This window comes from Gopherus flavomarginatus, chromosome 5 (assembly GCF_025201925.1).
Source record: "Gopherus flavomarginatus isolate rGopFla2 chromosome 5, rGopFla2.mat.asm, whole genome shotgun sequence".
Lineage (NCBI taxonomy): Eukaryota > Metazoa > Chordata > Testudines > Testudinidae > Gopherus > Gopherus flavomarginatus.
The window spans coordinates 8,623,737-8,646,486 of record NC_066621.1 but is presented as its reverse complement, the minus strand read 5'-3'; the positions used below and the strand labels follow the sequence as shown (position 1 = coordinate 8,646,486).

The window sequence follows — 22,750 nt, the reverse complement described above, 5'->3', positions numbered from 1 at the left end:
GGGCTCTAGTGGGATCCTGCTGTTGTTATTCACTTTAATTGTCTCTGCAGAGTGGCAGAATCTGCCCCTGCGTGAGCTGGGTGATGCCCCTCAGCTCTTCCTTTTGCTCTGTAGCTAAAAACTGAGAACTCAAGGAGCCCCAGCTCCCTGCCTGATCACCCATAACCTGCCTCACTCCCAAAGCTGGGCCTGCACCATAGAGCACTGAGCCTGCCAGTTGCCTAGTGTGGTGTGAGAGGCCGTGTAACAGCATGGCAGGATGCTCTGGGGCAGCAGGCTAGATACTGCCGAAGCACTGGGGCAGGTACGGCTCATTAGACATTCCCCGAATACAAAGGGATGGTGCAGCACCCCTTCTGGTAGAGGACTCTAGGAACTGAAGACCGTGGAGCAGCCAAGACAGGGTAGAAGGCCGACACTGGGGGTCATGTAGCTTGGCTTTGGAATTACCTTTCATTAATATAGCAGGCTCTGAGGAAGATGAACTCAAATTGGAAGGGCTACTAAGATGGCAAGGAGAACGGAGAGCTTGGGGGGTTTAGGTTAGCAACACAACGCTGATAGGGATGTGACTGCTGCCTGTAAGCACATTGGGGTAAACGCCAGGAAGGGAGAAGAGCTGTTTAAGTGAAGGACAGTGTGGGCACAAGAACCAATGGCAATGAACTGGCCATGAATAGATTTAGACTGGAAATGAGAAGATGGTTCCTAACCATCAAAGGAAAGAGGCTCTGGAACAGCCTCCAAATAGGAGCCTTGGGGCTAACCAGATTTACGATAGCTCTTAGTGATACATTTATGAATAGGGTTATGTGGCAGGGCTGCCTGTGACAGCAGGGGACTGGACTCAGGAGGGCCCTTCAGGTTGCTAGGGGGAGTTTTGACTCAGCAGTGAGCATGTCGTGGTTGTGTGGAGCTGGATGGAGATCCCACCAGGCCCCAGGAGGGCACAGAATGAAAAGGTGTGTGCCTGGCACAGGAAGGAGCGATTTGGAAATAAATCCAAGAACAATCCCTGCTCCAGTACTTGTCTCTACCCTACCTGCAGCCTCAGCACCACAGCAGCTTGACCTGCTACAGAGACGGCTCATGTACCTGATTTGATCATTCACACTCATTCACATGCATTTATTAGGGATTCAAGAGGATACCCAGCTATGCAATACTCAGTACAGGAGGCAGCCGCAGGGCAGCGAATCAAACAAAGTAGGGCAGGGTTAGCAGCTTGATCTCTGGTTTTGATGTGGCACTCAGGGGCCAGAAATGATGTGACAGGATGCACAAAAGAAACAGGGCTGCTACCCAGGGGGCCTTCTCCACTACGCAAACCTTGGAGCCCGGGTGAGTTTTGAGTGTGTTACCAGAACGGCCAACGTGATGCCTTTCTTTCTTGGAGGTTTGTACATGATTTTTTTCCATGTAGCTTTGTACCTCCATACATCTGAGGAAGGTGCAAGAGGGAGATGGGTGACAGTAACACATCGGCACCATTATCCCAAACACCCCTCTGTTACTCAGGGTGCAGCGAGACGTGTGCCAGTGGAGTCTGACACAAATTCCTGTTTAATTTTTTTCTCTGTTACATCTTGGGAGGTGAATTTAATGATGCAAGTGACAATGAAAAATGAGCAGGGCTGGCATACCGTGGGCAGGCCCTGGCAAGCTGTCCCCACACATGATCAGCCTGACTGAGCTTTTACCCTCTCTTGTGCATGAACGGTTCTGGAGAAGCAGAACATGCATGTGTTTGTGTGTGCACAGAGCAGGGGTTCTGGGCGTGTGTGCAGTGTTTGTGTGTGAGTGTGCGCACATGCTGCATGTGTGTCATGTGTCCATGTGACTGAGCTGCCCGAAAAGCAATGCAATTCAGTCACAGACAATGCCTGGCATAATTCCAGCAGTCATAGGATGAGTTTTAGTTCCCCTTCAAACGGGAGACTGAGGTGTGTGTCTCGTATGTTGGGTGCTGATGCAAGCAGCGTTCTGAGTAACAGCTGCCTGCGCAGCGGTGCTGCCCACCTCACTGGGGCTGTGGCCAGGACTGCAGCCGGAAAGCAAGGACTCAGCTTCCTGCCCTAGTTTCACAGACTCTGGATTCTCCCCCAGACTAGTCCTCCAAGGCCCTTGCATCTCACCTCTAATGTTAATGACTCATGCACAGGCCTGTAGGCTGTGGCTGAGGCAGCAATGAGGCATTGATCGGGGCACTGGTATGCAGCTACTCCTATGCCTGGCCAGTGAGTGACATGTCAATTCCGTTTATCTAACAAGTCCTGCTGTGAGCCAGAGAAGCAAGAAGAGAGCAAAGAGGTCTAATTCTATCTGACAATATACCGTGTCACCAATCCTTCCCTCGCCCTGTTGTGCTGTCACAAAATTAAAGTGGCCACAAGCATACTGACAGCTTGACACAATAAGGCCAAGTTACAGTAACACGGTTTGATTCCTTTACTCTTAGTCAAGGGCCTACCTTAAGTTTGACTTAATACATCAGCTGAGTCAAAACCAAGCAAATCTTTGGCAAACACTCCAGCATGGAGATGGGTGTGTTTTCTTCAGCCCCACTGGGTCCATCTCCCCTCAGGCTCAATGACATAGTTCTTACATATCGAACAACAAATAATTATTAAGAACACACCCAAGGCAAGCCAGTTGCTGGAGACTAGAGATACGTGTTATCACACATTCTCGATAATCAAACAGTATTGAGCCCAGGGTATAACTACCCTGTTGGGTGTAAGTTAGAAACGTACACATATCTAGGGTCGTTAGTGTACAGTGATATAATATCTGATTCCTTGTGAGTTAGTAAATAGCCATTTTGGAAAGTCTGACTTCCCATTGCTGAGCTCCAGGACGGATTAGATGGAATTAATCATTCAGGCTAATCTTGAACATGGAGAACGCCCCCCTTACACAGCATGGGGATTCTTTCAGGGACCCATGGAGCCCCCCGGTTTAGGCACAGGAGCCAAGAAGCTGCAGGCTGTACTTAGCTTGCTGTTTTTAGGTCTTCTCTCTAGAGCCAGCAGACGCTACAAACAATGGTTCGCTTTTTCTGGCAGCTCAGTGCTGCTTACTGCTGAACTTCCAGAGACAGTGTTTCTCCCCTACGGAAAGGTGCCATCTGGTAAATGTAGTTGAAGCCATTCCCAAGGAGTAGTGCAATGGGACTGGTCTTGAGGGAACATGGGCTGGGACGTACATGAGGGATAGATAATCTAACAGCCTCTGCCCACAGACCATGTCAGTGGATACGTACAGCATCTCTAATCCTCTCCTGGTTTGCTGGCCAGGCTCCATTGTTCTCCAGCCTGTGCTCAGGATTACTGTACCTTCTGTAAATTCAGGGCATGACATCACAGAATGGGCACTTACCCGACTTCTCCCTGAGAAACCCAACGTCCCCCCAACAGCTGCTAACTCCATCCTTGACCACTTACTGGGCAAACAGCCTTTGACCAATGGCCAACAACACAGGTCCACCTCCAGCCACCAGGAGATGCCGTATTAACAAGGAGACCTACAGCTCTTCTATGTGTGGGGCAAAACTGTCCCTTCTTGCGGGCTCATGCTAGTAAGAATCTAACCCAAGCCTGAACTTAAGCCTCTTGCTTTAAGTGCCAGCAGTCTCCAAGGTATGGGGCATCTGGGAAGGCCTGCAGATCAGCCCAGGCACTGCGCAGCTTCTTAAATGGAAGGCTCTCAGAATTTAAATGGAAAAGCCATTTCAGCCACGTGCATGGTGCCAATCTGCACAGACCCATGCTGTCTCCATGCTGCACAAAGCACAGCACAGCACTCACCTGGTGGACGATGCCGGCTCCGTCGTTTGCCTCTGTAGCCGTACGTGCCGCGTGATATGGTCTTTCATGGACATCTGGACCTCAGCTGGGATATCCGGTGAGGTGTGGCTGATCTTCACAGCTGCCTCCAGGAAGCCAAGCGTGCCTGTGTCCTTTAGCTTGCCTGCCATGGTCTCCTGGTTGCAGGCCGCCTCGCTTTGGGAGACGTTAGAAGAAATGGCCTTGTTCCTCCAGGGCACCCAGCACAGCTTCCAAAAGAGAAAGAGAAAAACTGCCACCAAGGCGAGGCCACACACAATAACTATCACTGCAAGGAGGCTGATGGAGAGCTCTAAGGGCAGGAGATGGGACAGGGACACACAGGGAGCAGGAGGGGCAGGGAGGGAGAAGAGAAAAGAAAAGAAAAGATGGTTGTGAGAAAGCTGTAAGGTAAAATGAAAAGATGGTGCAAGCTGGCTTGTCTCTACCCCGGGCCCCTGCAGTTCTGCGAGTGACGGGTGAACACACACAATTCCCCTGCCGACCGCTGGACTCAAACAAAGTGCCTCAGCAGCAAAGGCAGGGACCAGAAAGGGGTGGTGGTGGGGCTAATTGGCATGGTCAGATATTGAGGTCGCACTTGGGTTTGTGTCCCTAGCAGGCCGCTTAGCCGCAAGCCTGACTGCAGAACTGCCGTGGGACTGAGCATTAATAAACTGCCCTGGAGATGCACCTTTCTGCTGGTATGGCAGAACGTGCCTTCCACTGCAAAACACGGGCTTTCCGATGTGCTGTTAAAACCCCACTGCCATAACTCTGAAAGGCAGGCTGGTTATTGGCCTATTAAAGTGCACCTTCCGTCCAACTGTGCTCATGGAGAATACAAAACCACGGGCTGCTGACACAGTGAAATCAAATAGAGAGGGAGGTTTTATAGCAGGCATTACATGTTCTCCGCTACATTAAATAAATCAGACAAACCCAAAGTGATAGCTGACACTGTCCTCTGGGTGTTTGGTCACTTTCCCTTATATGTTGTAGGTTTCAAGTTTTAAATCTCTTCTCTGGAGAGGGAAGAGGGTTTATAGCAATGGTGCAAGAATCATGGAATAAATAAAGAGCATGCACATGACATGGGGTTTAATATGATCTACAATATCTCAGAATGGGATAGGACAGTTTTTTTTTACATCACTTTTTGCAGCATATTAATGGACAAATCACTGATATAACATTGTAGGAAGATTCCTCCCCATAGCCTAGATTCTGGCACTGTGGCATATACGAAGAAGAGACGGCCCACTCAGCATTGACATGTGCCCTGGGACTTTGGGAGCTGAGGTAGGTCTGTGCACGGAGTTGCAAATAACAGTTTTGGTAGTTTTGGATACGAGTAAGCAACTGCAAATTTGTTCCCCTGCCTAGATGTGCAGCTTGTATTAGTGACTATTAAAACTATATTCCAGGATCTATCTAAGACTCTCGGGTGCAAAATGGGTAACAGGAAAACAGGCAAAAAGGGAAAAATCTTAACGTTCCAAAATGTAGTCTGAAGTAAAACATGCCCCCTGTTGTCCTGTGTCCATGCAGACACTCGGGCTCTGGGTTGACATGCAGAAAATAAAGCTCACGCTGACAGTACCCAAAGCTCTCAAGAACCTGGGCTACCACAGTATTGTTAAGGTATTTACAGAGCTAAAATTAATGCTTGCTGAATACCACAAGCCCAACCAAGCCATTGAGATACTCGAAGGAATATACCAGAAGCCTCTGCTGGAAGTTCAAACCACCTGGTGTGAAGTAGGACTAACCAGATCCACTGGGTACCTGCCTACCTTCCCCATACTGCACTGCAGGGCGGACTCTGAGCTCCTTGCCCAGTTCTCTCATACCATACCTGTGTGAGGAGCACCAGGGCTGTGCTCTGCCAAAGAGGCCAGCACAATGCAGCTCAACCAGCTCCAGGAGGCAAAGAGACAGGGGCTTTCACTGGTCAGAACAGCCCCTGAGAGAGCAATTGTAACTGGCCATCCCTGGGCAAGACTCTCCTGCTCTCCCAGGCCAGGTGTTGAGGGAAGAGCAGGAATGAGGGAGAGACGGAGGGGGACGGGCAATGACAAGAACAGGTAAAGAGATGTCTAGGAGGTGGGAGGGTGGGTACAGCTGCTCAGGGAAGGAGCAGAGTATACAAAGGTTGTGACAATAAACAGGAGAGTGGCACAGAATTAAGAGACGTGAGGACAGGGCACAGAGAACAGCTGGAGGGGAGAGCTAGGGCTGATCAGAACCCTGCCTATAGCCCCAGTTTGGGGTGTTATTTTCTGCTACTGCTGGGCTTGTCACACACAATGGAGAATCCGGAGAGTGTGCTGTTTTCAAACCAGCCTTTGCAATTCAAAGAGCTAATCCCACCAGGCCCACCACATCTCCCTGAAGTCAGAGAACGCACTGCTAACAAGGGGCACCCTGCTGAGTGGTGATAAAGGGACAATGGATTTGTGGGACAAATCTTGGGCCCCATTCAGGACAGCACTGAAGTACGTGCTTGCTTTTAGGTCCATGCTGAAATCCCATTGATTTACCGTTCAGCTTGGGTTTAGGTGTCTCCCTGCCTTCTATGCTGGGGTTCTGCACAGTGGCCAGAAAGCAGATAGGAGTCCCCAGCTGCTCAATAGGCTGCTATGCCCTGCTGAAGACCCTGGCATAGGAGGCAGACTAGGCGCATGACTGGGCTCCACAGCCAACAGGCACAGGTCACAGCAATGCAAATCTGCACTGGAGCCAGAAGCAAGGTGTCAGAGCTGGCTCCTCGCTCTGCGGTCCTTGGGGATCTCCGCAGCAAGCTGCCGAGGCTGACGGTCACTAGTGTGTGTAAATCCCATTAATAGCAACTGGAATTAGGACCCACACTCACAGCCTGATTCACTCCCCTCGAAGATAACGGAAGCCTTTCCATGGAGCTCAGTGGAAGTTTGGATCAGGTCCGTGTGAAGGAGAATGCACAACTCTTTGCATTCTGCCCTAACTCTGGGCTTTTTGACTGCTTGAGTTAATCACAGGATTAAGACATGTAAAGAAACAGACGGTCTCTGTGCTGAAGGAAGCACACAGAAAAATGGTACCTTTGATAAAGAAGCCTGTTTATCGCTGGTTGAGATTGAAGTGCATTGGCAGAAATGTATTTATTTGCTATTTTTTACAATCGGCAGAAATGTGTATGAGTTTACAATACCTGTTTGCACTATGCCTGAATCTAGGGAATGCCAACCACTTCTCACTTTCATGAGCTCTAAAAGGTTCTTAATTCACCCCAAAACTGAAGTTTAAAAATAAATCACTCAAAATCTGTTATTAGGCAGCTGAGCCTTTAATCAGACAATCCAAGCTGCTCGCATCTTTTCTTCATTGCAGCTGTTACAGAAATAAGCCTTGAAATATGTCTCAGCATAAAATACAAGGTCTTCTCATGAGTTCTATTCCTTTGATTCTATGTTTTACTTTAGATCTAGCCATAATTAGATCTTTGATGTTAAAGCCTGGAAAAAGCCCTATAAAACATGAAGAGGATTTAAATTTTCATCTTGACAAAACACCTGAATCTACAAATGAAAGAAAAGAAAATCACTTTGTTGGCGTAATGAGGGAACCTGTTCATATTGTTAGCTGTCGCTGGCTTGCTGTTTGGGAACACAACTGCTATTGGAGCTATAGGATTTTTTAACATCAATTGAAATAAACAAACAGCTCTCAAACAAGTGTCATATATACACAACATGACGTCTGGATATCAATAAGCGAGTGTCACTGAGATAAAGAAGCCTTTTCAGGAGACACAGGTTTTTGTTGTTCCCAGTGTATCTTAATTGTATTAACACAGGGGTCGGCAACCGATGGCACGCGAGCCATTTTTTTATGGCACGCGACTTCCTGCTGGGACTCCAAGTGCCACTAAAAATCCTGCCGACGCGGCAAGCTGCAGGGTCTGCGCCCTACGGCTGGAGTGTCTGGCCAAGTGCAGAAAGCCGCCAGCCCCTCTCCCACCTTCCCCCAAAGCCCTGCCGCTGCACGCACAGCGCTCTGGGGGCTGGGGCTGCGTGTTCCCGTGGGGCAGCGTTTGGCTCCGTGGAGAGGTAAAGACGCTCCCCGCTCATCCAGAGCCCTGCTGTTGCATGCACATCGCTCTGAGGGGCAGGGCAGGGCTCCAGATGAGACGGGAGCGTCATGGCAAGAGGGCCTGGGGGGGGAGTTGGGTAAGGGGTGGGGGCAGTCAAGGGACAGGGAGCAGAGTGAGTTGGATGGAAGGGTGGGATCCCTGGGGGGTGGTTAGGGGCGGGGGTCTCTGGAGGAGGCAGTCAGGGAGCGGGGGGGGGGGGGTTGGATGGGGCATGGGAGTCCCAGGGTCTGTTTGGGGGATGGATAGGGGTCAGGGCAGTCAGGGGACAGGCAGCAAGGAGGGTCCTGGGGGAGCAGTTAGGGTGGGGGGGGGTCCTCTGGAGGGAGTGGTCAGGAGACAAGGAGCTGGGGGGGTTGGATGAGTCGGGAGTTCTGGGGGCTGTCAGGAGGCAGGGTTGTGGAGAGGGGTTGGAGCAGGCAGGGAGCAGGGGAGGACTGGATGGGTCTAGAGTTCTGAGGGTCCTGTCAGGGGGTGGGGAGTGGTTAGATAGGCATGGGAGTCCAGGGGGTCTGTCTGGGCGCGGGGGTGTGGATAAGGTTTGGGGCAGTCAGGGAACAGGTAGGGGGTAGGGTCCTAGGGGGTCAGTCAGGAGACAAGGGGCAGGGGGTGGGGTCCCAGGAGGGGGTAGTCGGGACAAGAAGCGGTGGGGGGTTGAGGGTTCTGGGGGGGGCAGTCACCAAGCCCTCTGCCCTGAGCCCTGACCCCCCTCACACACACACACTCAGTCCTCTGCCCTGAGCCCTGCACCCCCCCACACACCCCCAGGTCCCTGCCCTGAGCCCTGTACCACCCAGCCCCCTGTTGACTCCTTCACCCCCTCCCATGACCCCAGCCCTGACTCTGGCACCCCCACACACACCCAGCCCCCCTACCTTGACACCTGCACCCCCTCACATGCCCCCAGCCCTGACTCTTGCACTCTCCACATCTCCAGCCCTCCCACATCCCATGCACCCCACACATCCCCACCCCCACCCTGAGCACCAAATGGGAGTCACATTCCCACCTGCGTCCCTCACATCAAATGGGAGCTGCCCAGGTAAGTGCCCCCACACCCAAACCTCCTGCCCCAACCCTGAGCCCCCTCCTTCATTCTAGCTCCTGGGCAGACCCTTCACCCCCAGCCCTGTGCTCAGTGCGCTCCCACCCTCAGCTCAGTGCAGAGGGAGGAAGAGAATGGGCCAGAACCAGGGAGAAGGTAGGTAGCCACTGTATGTGGGCAGGGCCGGGACCCTAGACTGGCAGCAGGCTGAGCGGGTCCAGCAGCCAGGATCCCGACTGGCAGGAGCCGGAGGATGGAACCCCTGAGCGGTAGTGGGCTGAGCTGCTCAGCCCATAACCGGTCTGGGGTCCTTGCTGCCGGCCCCACACAGCCCACTGCTGGTCTGGGGTTCTGGTTGCCAGACCCTTCCCAGCTGGGGGTTCCAGCCGCAGGTCCCACTCAGCCCACTGCCGGCCTAGGTGAACAGAACCCCAGACCAGCAGTAGGGTGAGCGGGCCGGTGGTGTAAGATCAACATTTTAGTTTAATTTTAAATGAAGCTTCTTAAACATTTTGAAAGCCTTGTTTATTTTACAATACAACACTAGTTTGTTATATTATATATAGACTTGTAGAGAGAGACCTTCTAAAAACCATTAAAATGTATTACCGGCACGTGAAACCTTAAATTAGAGTGAATAAATGAAGACTCGGCACACCACTTCTGAAAGGTTGCCGACCCCTGTATTAACATCTGGGAGCTGCAGCCCAGTAGTATTAACTATCTAGGTTGGCAGGGGAAAGCTTCTTAGCTGCCCACAAGTTAATTGCCTCGAAGGAGGCATGTAAAAGCTGCCAGTGAGTGAAGGAGCAGGGCCTGGAGAGAATAAGCACCCACCTCATACCTCTGAATACTGGAAACCTCCTGCACTCAGTTGCTCTCCTTCGGCAGCCCCATGAACAGGCCATGTCTGAGTCAGACTGTACAGTTTATCTTATTCAAGCCATTGCAACCAGAGCCTTGAGAGAAAGGGCGTGTCATGGGCTGGTGAGTGAATCGGTTTAGTCTCATTTAATAATAAATAGAATTGCAAGACAGATGGCGGAGCTTCCTAGGAGACTTGGCTAATCGTATTCTCAACATTGCAGGGTTCCGAGACACCGATCTACTGTATTTTGAGCTAAGTCCTAGAATTCTTCTCAGGGTTCTCAGTGTCAAACACAGTTCTGTGCGAAAACATAAGGAGTTGGGTTGTTTGAAAATGTGTCTCTGTTGCTCCTTTTCTGTCACTTTCCTTTGCAAATTTTTTTTGAAATGAAGAAATGTTTTCCATTACAGTTCATTTAAGTCCTTGTCAGCAGTCTCTAGCCCTAAGTCTGGAGATATAAATATGAACACACGGCATATTAGCATCAGTGACAAGGAGTTACCATGTGGTGCATCTCCCGAAAGCATCTTTATCCTTATTATTATTCCTATGATTAGCAACAAAAATAAGGTTTGAAGGATAAATAATACAGGACATTTGTTGCTGGCCCTGAGCTAAGCCCCTGGGGCTGAATCAGGAGTATCCATATCACTCTGCAAGGGGACAGCAGAAACGAGAGAGCAAATCCTCAGACAACTTAGCTGTCAGACTTGATTTGTGAATTTAGTGACAAGAAGTTTAAAAAGTAAAAGAGAGTTACAAAATCCAACAGCTCAGCCTGGCTGAATTCAGGACCAAGCTACCTTTTGGGTTTACCATCAGGAAACCCAAAATAATCATCATAATTCCTCCCCTTAACGTGCATTCCTCCTTTTGATTATTTAAGCTACCTACAGAACAGGATGTTATAAGGGAATAAGCAGAGCTGCAATGCAGAAGTCATCACTGATGGAAGTGGCTGTGTTGCAGGAAACTTCTCCTAAGACATTTCTTTCATGCCATGGAATTATGTAGGACTCACAAATCTGCTAACACACCACAGCTGTTAATGAAAAGCTTCAGAAATAATGAATCATCAACTCTGAAAACTTGTTGCCTATTTGAGAGGGCTCCACACATCTCCTTGCTGAGCTGGCATTCAAAAGATATTGACAGGATTTAGGGATGCTTTTACGCATGAGCTCCAAAATCCTTCCTCTAGCAGCTCACTTAGAACAAAGGAGGATGGAACCAGGAGTTTACAGATGGTGTTAAAAAAAGAGCCAGCCTCAGAAAAACACTGGCTTGTTTGAAAATGACATCGGATTAACTGAGAATAGATTTATCAAACAAATATAATTTGATGGAGTTGGACCATAACTGAGTCCATGAGTCTTAAAACTGGGGCTGGGAAAAGATCAGGTACTCTAAAAATGTTATTGGACCAACTTCTGCTGGTGAAAGAGACAAGCTTCTGAGCTTACCCAGAGCACATCTTCCAATCGTCTGAAGCAGGAGGAGCACTAGATGAAGAAGAGCTCTAAGTAAGCTCAAAAGCTTGTCTCTCTCACTAACAGAAGTTGTTCCAGTAAAAGGTATTATCTCCCCCACCTTGTCTCTCTAATAGCCTGAGATCAGCATGGCTACAACAACACTGCAAGTTACTTAAAAGATATTTAGTGTTCAACAAAGTACATTTCTGATGCCCTTTCATTTACAATGAAAAATCAGAAATTCCTTGGCTAACAGAAACTTCTGGTCAGGACCCTGCGGAGAGAGGTTTCTAGGATATTCCTGCCATCAGAGTAGATGGGAACTGCATGAAGAATGCTCCTTAGAGGCACTTCGGACAAGAGGAAATTCTAGCTTGGGGAAATGATCAGCCTCTGTGTTCATATCGCCCTGCCATGCGCAGCAATTCAGGGCTGCCTTTGGGCTGGCAGATCTGACAGTAACGAAGCCAGATTCCTTGTGACTCAAAGCACAGCATAAATAGTCCAGCAATTTGCTTTGGCTTAAACACTTCTCCAGCCACACATGGATGTTCCCTGGAGTCTTCCCTCTCTTACAGCATTTGCTTGACTGCCAAGCATGCATGGGGGGGAGAGGCAGTTCACAGCTTTCTGAGAAATCTGCTACTCAGAGAAATTCACCTTCTCCCCTTAGAAATGACAGTGAATTATTAAATATATGGAGATATACTTATCTCATAGAAGTGGAAGAGACCCCAAAAGATCATCAAGCCCCCTGCCTTCACTAGCAGGACTACGTACTGATTTTGCCTGAGATCCCTAAGTAGCCCCCTCAAGGACTGAGCTCACAACCCTGGGTTTAGCAGGCCCATGCTCAAACCACTGAGCTATCCCTCCCCCTTAGCTATTAACTAAGGCAAACTACTTATCTGCTGTATTGACACTTCATTACTGGGGAAGCAGGATGTACAATTCCAGAATTGCTTCGACAATGTATCACAAGGCTCTTGTGACCCTGTGGTGGGACGGTTGTCATAATCAGGCCTACATATGTATACAATGTCCCAGTAACCAATCACAACAGATATTGATGGGGAAAAGTGCACAAGAGAGACGGACTGGATCACCCCGAAGCAGAAGGCCTCTTGTTCGCAGGGCCTTACTCCATGGGAACACGGAGAGCTCTCTTGGAGGTAGTGCAGGCTCTTTAGGGTCACATTTCCTTACTATTTAGGAACCTTGCAGAGAGTTCCTAAAATTCAGCTGGGGCCTCAGTATTGGTTGGGTCTCCCCCCTCCCCAGCTCCCATTTCAGGGGGAGCGGTTCTTCCTGGACACATCCCCCTCAGAATCGGCAGCAGTCGCTGTTGGCCAGGTTACCAGACATTCTGGCTTCCCTCTCCTTGTGCTTACACCTTGACCCTTAGGAGATTTCTGGGGTTGGCTCCACCCCTATATAAATAAACTGCTGCTGTGTCCTACAGTGGGGACCAAAGGTGAGTGTCTACAGTGGAATCGCTGGAGCTGTGATGACTGAGCACTAGAAGAGAACCCTGGACTTTCAGCTCTGAGCACAGGCTGTTACCACCTGAGCTAAAGCAATAACCCCAGAGTAGGGCTTTAGGATAAGCCACTAGATGGGGTTCTAGCACATTGTGCACTGGGGCAGCTGGCAGCAGCTTAGCACCATGATAGTAAGATCCTGGTGCTGAAGATTACATAGCACAAAGCCCTCCATGTTAAATGGCACAAGAGGAGTGAAAATTGGCTAAATGGAAGTGTTGTTTGCCTCAGGTGTTTGCTGGGACCACAAGGAAAGTCTCACTCACACTCGCTCTGCACCAGGTGCTTTGGTTTTGAGAAGGGGGTGAGGGGATGTTCACTGGCTGGAGGAGGGCAGGTGGTGCTGAGGAAGCTGCTGCTAAATGAGTTTTTATCACTGTTTATGCTGTAGGAGGAACAGTTAAAACATCAAAGAAATTGAGTCAATTTTGTTTCTGATCTCCCACACCTGCATCCTGACACTACGGAAAACAATGAATCAAATGAGCCCTCTGAGCCAACGAAGAGCTGTCTGGATCAGCTCACCACTGAAACACCACTGTGCACTCTTGTTTTCCTGCAGAAATAGCTATCACTTTAACTGAGCAGTGTGTGAGAGAGCGGCCACAGGGGTGCAGCTCAGGAATGGTGCATGTCGTGTGAGGGCAACTGGAGCCACCCTAGGAAGCTCTGGGTCCCTTTTGCTCCCTCTGTCCAATGGACACAGCACACTCAGAACCCTGCTGGGACTGGTGCACAGAGCTCCCTGTAAGCTTCTTGGAGGCAGGGTCCCTGCAGGAGCTGGCCCCTCTTTCTGCCCAGTTTCTGTACAGGTGCTAAGAAGTTCTAGCTGTGCTGCAGACCGCCACCATCAAGCTACCAGATGCCCCCAGGGGCTGCCTGCACTAGCGACTGATCTCAGAGGGCAAGGTCCATCTCCCCTAAGTCACTTCCCAGCCAGACCCAAACCACACCAGCATCATGAACCAGGCGTTGCTCTTTGCAGAAACTGGCGTAGATCCCCAGGGTCTGCTGCCGAGGAGGTAGCCCAAGTGAAGCAGCTCACAGGATTGCCCCACAGTGTCAGTGGGCCAGTGCCCTGATACAAAAGTCAGTGCAAACTGCTCCTTCGATGCCTTGCCAGGTGGCCTGTCATGTCACCTATCTGCTCCCATGTGCAGCTCTGGGAAGTACATATGGCAGGCTGGCCCCCCTTACAAGCAATGTCCCTGGCTCCTGATCCAGGGCTGCTCATGGCTGCTGAGAAGGCGTCACATCCACATGCCACTCCCCGGCCAAAGGCTGCCACTGAGGCCAGGCCTGACTTTGGTTGTGGCATGCAGTCCTGGAATGGGAACGCTGGTTTGGAGACCTTGGCAGAGACAGAGCTTAGCCATTCTGGTGGCTGATGCCAATAAAAAGCGAGGAGGCTGAGATGACCTCCAAAAAGCCAAGGAAACAACAGCAAGTCCAGAGCCCCAGAGCATTATCTCCTTCCTGAGAGATGGAGCACGTGATCAGCTGCTGCCTCAGCATGCCCTGCACAACAACATGGCACCTGGCACAGTCAGAAGCAGGGGTGACTGGGAGAGCCACGCAAGAGCCATGTCATGGGATCACCCCACAGGGAGCAGGAACCTGGCTTAGAAGCTGTGCATCAGAGAGCAGACCACCCCCAACCGCAACCTCCAGCCTCAGTGACACTGGGATAATGTTTGGTTGGAGACTCAAACACTGAAATGTCCTATAAAGAAATCCGTTTGTCATGGAAACAGGCTATAGAATTTAATGAGTTTAAACCAATAGAGCCCTAGAGGAATGTAACAGGGTTCTAGAGAAATGGTGCTAGAATCGTTCAAACTGAAACGAGAATGATCTCTCTTCTCTAGTTATCTGTAGTCATCCTAGAGAATTACATTCCTGCAACTGATTTCTCTAGTAAACCCGACAGGATTTACTCAAAAGAAAGAAAACCAACCAACCAACCTGTGGGAAGGTTTCCATTCTCTATTCCATCTTGTGGGTCTTTTTCAGGAGGGGGTGCCCAGGAGCTGGGATGAACCCTGCGGGCAGATAGGACAGTTTGGAGATTTCCACCTTCAATCAAAAAGCAAGTCTGCTGTTTGCAGAGGCAAAGGCAGGGCCTTTGTTGGGTTTGTTAAAACCCTTCCCTGCCTTCTCCCATCCCCCCGCTCCCAGCCCAATGCCTTCTGAAGCTCCTGAAAGCTTCAATGAAATGCTCCGTTTTGTTTCACCTTGGATGGAAACACATTAGGAGAAAATGGTGTGATTAAAATGCAGTTTTTATGTCCCTAGTGATTTTATGCTCCCCAGGCTTGAGTTACCAATGGAGATAATTAGCAGAGTCCAAACAGAAAACGAATTAACACTCTGGACAAAGCCCCAGTTACACCAGTCTATTCACTGCAAGACAATGCTGGGCTAATTATGGCAACACTGACATTTATTACTTTGAAGTAGCTTTCACCATCATTAAGATTCATAGATGATTCTTAGTCTGATGTGAAGAGTTCTCCTGACTATATCATCAGCTATAATTTAGCTTTTCACCCACCCCTCCCTGAAAGAGAAAAGAAAATAAATTTGGTAGCTCACACAGCATTGTAGCATCTCTGGGTCACTCTAGCCAGAGCTTTTGGCAGTCAGACTGTGGGTTTTTGTCAGATTACTATAAGAGTATATGGCTAGGGGAGAGGCAAAGACACTCTGCTCCTATAGCAGCCCATGTGGGACATACACCGACAGGCGATTTAATCCTTTTTCCACCAAGAAGCACCAGCACTACACATCTGAAAACCTGGACTTTGTAATCTGCGCACAAGGAACTGCTGGGAATCTCAGGCACAGATGGGCTAATGGAAGAGAAGAGCTCAGCTTGCATTTATCTGGGAAGTGAAACACAAGCATCTTCCATTAAATCTCAGCTATACACAAACATTGGCCATCGGAGCTCTACCTTGTAACCTGTGCAGAGACACCCAAGGAAGCAGGGAAAATATGGGACAGAAGCATAATTTTAACAAGAGGGACAGAAGAGCACCCCAAGGAACAGCAATCCCAGAACACCTGGGAAATATGGAGTGGGCCCTTCGGAAGTAGGAACCCAGCTTGGACTAAACTCTGGAAGGCTCGGAGAGGGGAGGGGAGGGGAGGGGAGGGGGGGAATGAAAGCACTGGAAAATGAAGAGTGGTTTTACCAGGGCATTTCAGAAGAAAATCTGGTCACCTTTGCCCCCGTTATGAATGCGGAGTTCCAGCTTCAGGCCCGCATAGGGGCCAATCAGGGTGAGAAGCATCCCTCATCTGCTCTCTAATGGCAGCTGCTTGTTGGCACTAGAGTCAGGTGCCAGTCAGCCAGATGATAGTTGTGACTGTGTCCTTGGGCTACTTGTTTCCATTAGGTGGTGTCCTATGCTTCAATAAAGCTTCTAATTCTAATTAACTGGCCATGTTCTCTTGGTGTCTGTAAGCTAAGGAAATATCTCCTGAAACATTCTTGAACTAGAAAGGTCATTTGCTTCCAAGTCTAACTGCAGCTGATTTGCTTTTCACAAGCTATCGAACAGGCTGGATGCCTGATGTGAATGTGTTGTTAAGCACCAAAACTGTGCCCCTGGAGAACCAAGCCCCCATCAAATAGAGGCGAGAGTCACAAGCGATGGGGAGATATTTCATTAAGTTCTTGACAGCAAAACAGGTTAGAAAACAATTAGGGACCGGACAGAGTTTTATCCTCCTTCAGACATTCTCTCATCTTTTGTGCTGTAATAAGGAATGCAAAGCAGCATCTCTCTGAAAGGAGCCTCCATGAAGCAGCCACTCAGCCAGCAAAGGGCATTCAATGCAAACTGAGATACATGCCTACAGGTCCCCAGATGAGCTGGGTGCATTTGGTTTTCAGAATAGCTTCCGTTCACACCAGTAACTTGAATGCAAATGTCACCAGTCATTGTATCTTTCCTACGGTAGCAACTGGCACTAACACAGGTTTATAACTCCAGGCAAGGGGAGGTACTTCACAGCCCAGCCATCTGAGAGACTTGCCGAAGAGCAAGTGTTTCCATTCCCAGAATGGACAACAGGGCAGACCTTAGTAAAAGGCAGCTGGGACCCCCCAGTTACTGAGTTCTTTGCCCAGGAATGTATCAGATACTTCACTGCCCAGCGCAGGGCAGCGTTAGCAGTAGCCACAGAGATACCAAAAGGTGCCAGGAATGAATGCTGGGCTTGTTGGGGACAGCAGCCCAGGAACCCAGGGGGGCTGCTTCAGATGCACCATGCATGGTCTCAAAGGAGCAGGGCACATTTTCAAACTGTCACAGCCTGAAGGGGAGTCTTGGTTTCAGCAGCTCCCCATCATAGAATGTGGGCCGAATCCCGTTCTCAGTTATGCTTGCGGTCAATCCTGAGTATCTCCATAGGAGTCAATGCAGTTCATCTGGGTTGATACCAGTGTAAATGAGAGCAGAATTTGATCCGGATAGGTTTATACGAAGCATTCTTGCAAGGTTTAGCTGTGTGCATATCTTCCAATAGCTGGCCCTCCCTTCCCAAGAGGTGGGGTAAACAAGAAAAACTTCATTGATATCCTGCTCAGAGAGGCTCAAGGGCCCCTTCCAAGCACTACAGATCTGAGATCCATGTGGCAAGGAACCTTCCTTCAGCCTGGAGCCATGAGCCACTGTGCATGGACCCCACCCCTCCTTCCTGGAAGCCTGGCTCCCTGTGGCTGATTCTAACTCCCACCCAGATTCTCGCTTGGAAATCCAGGGACTCTGCAGTACCACGAAGAGTGGCTCCAGCCATGCAGGGCCCCAGTGGAAGGGCATTGGCACAGGAATGCAGAACTCCACACACAGAGAGAGCACCCTTTGTCCCTACTAAAGAGTGTTCCACATGCTATGGAGGCACCAGGCCCTGGAGTCAGCTACACCAAAGTTTCAATTACATAGAAATGACTTCTGGAAAGTTTAATTTACCACTACAAGATGCTCCTTCAATGAGAGAGCTTATTGGAATGCAAAGCGCTGACTTCAAAGACTGGGATGAATCAGAGGATATTTTGAGAGTAATTTTATAAGATTATAAACATCAAAACCACCTAATTATTGCAGGCTAAGTGTGGAGACAACCTGCTTTCTACAGAGAGCTTGGAGGGAGCTAGTGGCTGGATCTAACCAATTATGTTTGGCTGCCCAAAGCATATGAGGCAAACTCACATTTTCAGTTCAAACCACCCTTGTTCCATAGGCAGCTGCAGTTTTTCCCACCCTCTGTAATTCTTTCTTGGGGTGTTTTTACTGACTCCAGTGCCTGAATGCCACTGATTCAGGGATGTGGTTTTGAGGTCCTTTCCATGAGTTCTAGAGCTGGTAGAATAATTGGAAAAGTGGCTCATTAAGAACTTTGTGAAAAGTGTTCTGAGTTCTATATCGGTTACTCAGAGGGTGAGATTATTCCTTCTTCATTAGTCTGGACACTGGTTTATTAAGTTTAATTAATTTCAACTTGAATTATGATTAATCCAATTGCACAATTCATTATTTGTAACTATTTTGCTTCAGAAGTTTCATTCAGCAAACAGACATCATACCATGTGCCTAGATAACCAGTCACAAACCACATAAAATTATTAGCAGACAATGATAGTTTAGATATTCTGTCAATCAAACTTTGGATACAATTGCAGAACTTATCTCTTCCCCATCGCTCTGTTCCTCGGTTGGAGCACAGCACTGTACAATTGACATCTCTTGGACTCCGGTTTGGAGTCAAGTGTATATGATGCATTGGTTAATAGGGTCCCAACTAATGAGTGATTTTTCCACAATGAGTGTATTACCGCCGAGGGTTTGCTGTCACTATGACCTGAGTAAATGAGATATTTCTTCTCTTGCTTGCAGCACTTCTCATCCACACCTATCAGCCTAATCTCATTGATGCCCTGGATTCCAGACTTGGGACCGAGCCACATCAGCGTGGTGATGGGCAACTGTAATGCTAAAGTAGACTGTGACAACCAAGACATGGAAAGAGCAATGGGAATGCATCAGCTGGGGACCATCAGCCAAAATGGGGAGAGACTCAGTGAGCTGCACTTGGTTCTGACCTCATTCCTGCAAGTAACCTGTTCCCACACAAAGAACCATGGAATTCACCAGATGGCAAAATGAACACTCAGATTGAGCACATCTGCATTAGCTTAAGCATCAGGTCACCTGTCCCAGAATGAGGTTCTATCACACTGTAGATATTCCGCAGTGACCACAACCTTTCCACTGCTAAACTGAAATTAAAATCGAGACGATCAGCTTTAAACAGAATGTGGTAGAGAACGTTAAGAGTATAAAACTGAAAACAAAGGAGTACTGTAAGAAGTCCCAACGGGAACTAAGGGGCAGATCGGAGACACTGCCAGAGGCAGAGGAAGGTAAGATACAGCTTGGTTCTGAGGGAGAATGGGCAGTGCTCAGAGACAGTGTGATTGAAGCTGCAGCTGTCACAACTGGATATCAAAATAGACAAAGGAAGAAGTGGATAAACCAAGAAATCTGGCCTCTCATAGAGAAAAGGAAGTACTGAGCAGAAAACTCCAGAATGCTAAGACCAAAGAACTACTGGAAAAGGCAAAGGAGGCATATAAGAAAGCAGACAAAAGCTGTGAAAAGCAACACAAGGAAGATAAATGGAGATATGCTGGAGACCTAGCAGCTGAAACTGAAGCTGCTGCTTTAATAGAAAACCATAGAGCTGTTTAACTAGTGACCTGGGTAGAAATTTCAAAACAGGACATGGGCCACTAAAAAGCAAACATGGAAAAATGCTTACACCCGAGGTAGAACAGAAAAACAGATAGGCAGAGCTGTCCAAAGTCCTCAGTGGATCCCCTCCACCTCTGCACCAGATTTTAATGCAACATGTGAACCTGATCAACTTGACCTCGATCCCCTCCTGTGCTTAGAATATTTAAATGTGGTTTCCATCTCTTTGGTGAGCTGCCAACCCTTTTTGCTCACGTTTGTGGCTCAGCCCCACTGGCCATTAGCAGAAAATTAAGCAAGTACTACAATTCTGCTCGACCATATGGTGCTATTCCCCAAGCCCACAGAGGCACTAAACCAGTGCATTATTTATTTTTAATTACAAAGCAGGAACCAAAACACATTTGTACAATTAAGAGGTGTCATAACATATTCCCGGATTTGGACCTTAGCGTCCAAAATATGGGTGTTAGCATGAAAACCTCCAAGCTTAGTTACCAGCTGGGACCTGGTAAAGCTGCCACCACCCAAAAAATTAGAGTGTTTTGGGGCACTCTGGTCCCCCCAACAACCTTCCCTGGGGACCCCAAGACCCAAATTCCTTGAGTCTCACAACAAAGGGGAATAAACCATTTCCCTTCCCCCCTCCAGGTGTTCCCTCCCTGGGCTCCTGGAGAGATATACAGAAGCAAGTTCTGTGAATCTAAACAGAGGGACTCCACCCTCCCTATTTCCAGTCCTGGAAAACACAAGTACCGAGAGAGAGCTAATCTCTCCTCTTCCTCCCTCACCCAGAGGGTATGCAAAGTCAGGTTAATAAATCTAACACAAAGAGATTTCCCCCCCTGACTTCTTCCTCCCACCAATTCCCTGGTGAGTTGCAGACTCAATTCCCTGGAGTCCCCACTAAAGAAAAACTCTAACAGGTCTGAAAAAGAAAGCTTTATATAAAAAGAAAGAAAAATACATAAAAATGGTCTCTCTGTATTAAGGTGACAAATACAGGGTCAATTGCTTAAAAGAATTATGAATAAACAGCCTTATTCAAAAAGAATACAATTCAAAGCACTCCAGCAACTACACACATGTAAATACAAAAGAAAAAACCAGTATAAACCACTGTCTTATCTCTTTGTACTCACAACTTGGAAACAGAAGATTAGAAAGCCAGGAGACAGAAAAAATCACTTCTCATAGCCGAGAGGGACAGACACAAGACAAAGAACTCACACACAAACTTCCCTCCACCCAGATTTGAAAAAGTCTTGTTTCCTGATTGGTCCTCTGGTCAGGTGTTTCAGGTTACTCCTTTCCAGGTGAAAGAGACATTAACCCTTAGCTATCTGTTTATGACAAGGGGCTAATGCAAAACAGGTTCACTTCCTGCAGTGTATTTACATATAGCAACAAAGTGTATCAACATCATCCACCATGCCAGAAAGATCCAAATCTGGTAACAGCTATAGGATATCAAAACTCAAGTACCTTCTTCTTCGTATCAAAGCAGATTGAATACACAGATAATCTAACCATGCAGCTCCAAGGAAGTTCTCCCATATCATTAATGCCAAGTAGGTAAAGGTCTTTCCATGAGAAGACTGGATCTTTGCAAGCAAAAAGAAAAGGAAAGCTACTATGTTTAGCTGTTGGTGGCAGCTGTTCAGAGTGGGCAGTGCCTTTATTTAGGAAGACAGGCCATGTGTTTGGCTGGGCAGACCAGTGGGTTAGTCGTCCAGGCTCAAGATTCTGTTCCCAACTGACACTGATTCACTTCCTGACACCGAGCAAGTTAACTTGTTTCTGCTTCAGTTTCTCTGTCTGCAAGCTTGAGATAATGCCAACCTCACAGGAGCATGCTGAGACTTAACTCAACCTTGCAAAGGGTGCTGAGATCCCCAGATGAAAGGCTATGATAAACACAGTACAGACAGTATATACACATAGTGCATTATTAGCAGGGTTCTAGGTACTGTATTCCAATATGTAGCTGGAGGTTCATTTTGAAGAGGAAGGCTAACACTAGCATAGTCAGAAAATGGGAGAAAGCTGAGCTTCGGAAGGCCTCCAGCTGTTTATACATGTTATAGGCCCCAGTCCAGCAAAGCACTTAAGTATGTGCATAGATTCAATGGGATTACTGATGTGCTTAAAGTTATGCATGAGTTTAAGTGCTTTACTCTCACTTGATAATTGCCCTGTTTTGTTCATTCCCTCTGGAGCACCTGGTACCAGCCACTGTTGGAAGACAGGAAACAGGGCTAGATGGACCATTGGTCTGACCAGTCTGGCCATTGTTACATCGGTATGTTGCTGGATGGGGGCCTTGGTGAGCCTGTCTCTGTGGTATTTAGGCGCTATGAAATGCATTAGTTCCCACAGTCACAGAAGACAAAGGATGGAGGTTGCATAAACTCCATTCAGGCCCTGGTCTCTTGCCTCTGGGGTTCCCCATCAGCGGGGACGCTGAACTGTCACTACCAAGGTAAGCCCACTGGTTTGAACTTACCTGTAATGGAGAATGCTCCCTGCTTTTACTGATATCGAGGTTTAAGACAGTGACAATGCACTGTGCACCCATTGCTGCAAGGATAAGGTAATGGGGAGTTACACACATCAATGGACTGGGAGACTGTATGTGTGGCTATCTCCTCTCCTAAGGAGTCTGAAGAGGAGAGCATGGCAGAGCAGAGAAAGCAGCTCCTCTAATGTTCATCAATAGAGGACAATATTAGCAATAAACAAAACTGTCCTTCAGCACAGCCTGGGAGCCCGGAGTGCTCGTTAGCCTGGTACTTTGCTTGGTGTCTTTCTGTGGAGGTGAAATGCATAGCGCCACTTGCTGAGACGAAATTCACTAGGAGCAAACATTTACTACAGTTATGGCAGGGGAACCTGTGCTGACGGGCCCCATACTGCTTGCCTTGCTGACACACACAGTGCTGGATGCTTTGCTGTGCCACTCCTCTGCTGCTTATGGGCAGTGCCTGTACCATGGGTGTTCCTCCTGTGACTTTTCAGAGCAGTGGACAAAGAAAGGGGAGCATCACAGGCACGCCACTCCTGGGCAGTTCTGTAACAGCCCCTTGTGGCTCAGGGTGGCTCTGTGG

General features: G+C 48.5%; 1 protein-coding gene across 5 annotated transcripts in view; it reads right to left on the bottom strand.

The window, feature by feature from the left end:
* SYT6 (synaptotagmin 6) overlaps nucleotides 1-22,750 on the bottom strand; it is a 97,249-nt gene that overhangs the window by 49,962 nt on the left and 24,537 nt on the right. For 3 of the 5 annotated variants that reach the window (XM_050954343.1, XM_050954345.1, XM_050954344.1), the window contains exon 2: nucleotides 3,807-4,054. In XM_050954343.1, the coding sequence (XP_050810300.1) occupies nucleotides 3,807-3,976 (170 nt within the window). In that variant the 5' untranslated portion in view covers nucleotides 3,977-4,054. Of the gene's footprint in view, nucleotides 1-3,806; nucleotides 4,138-22,750 lie in introns of all 5 variants that reach the window. The other 2 variants (XM_050954341.1, XM_050954342.1) reach the window with 1 other exon arrangement.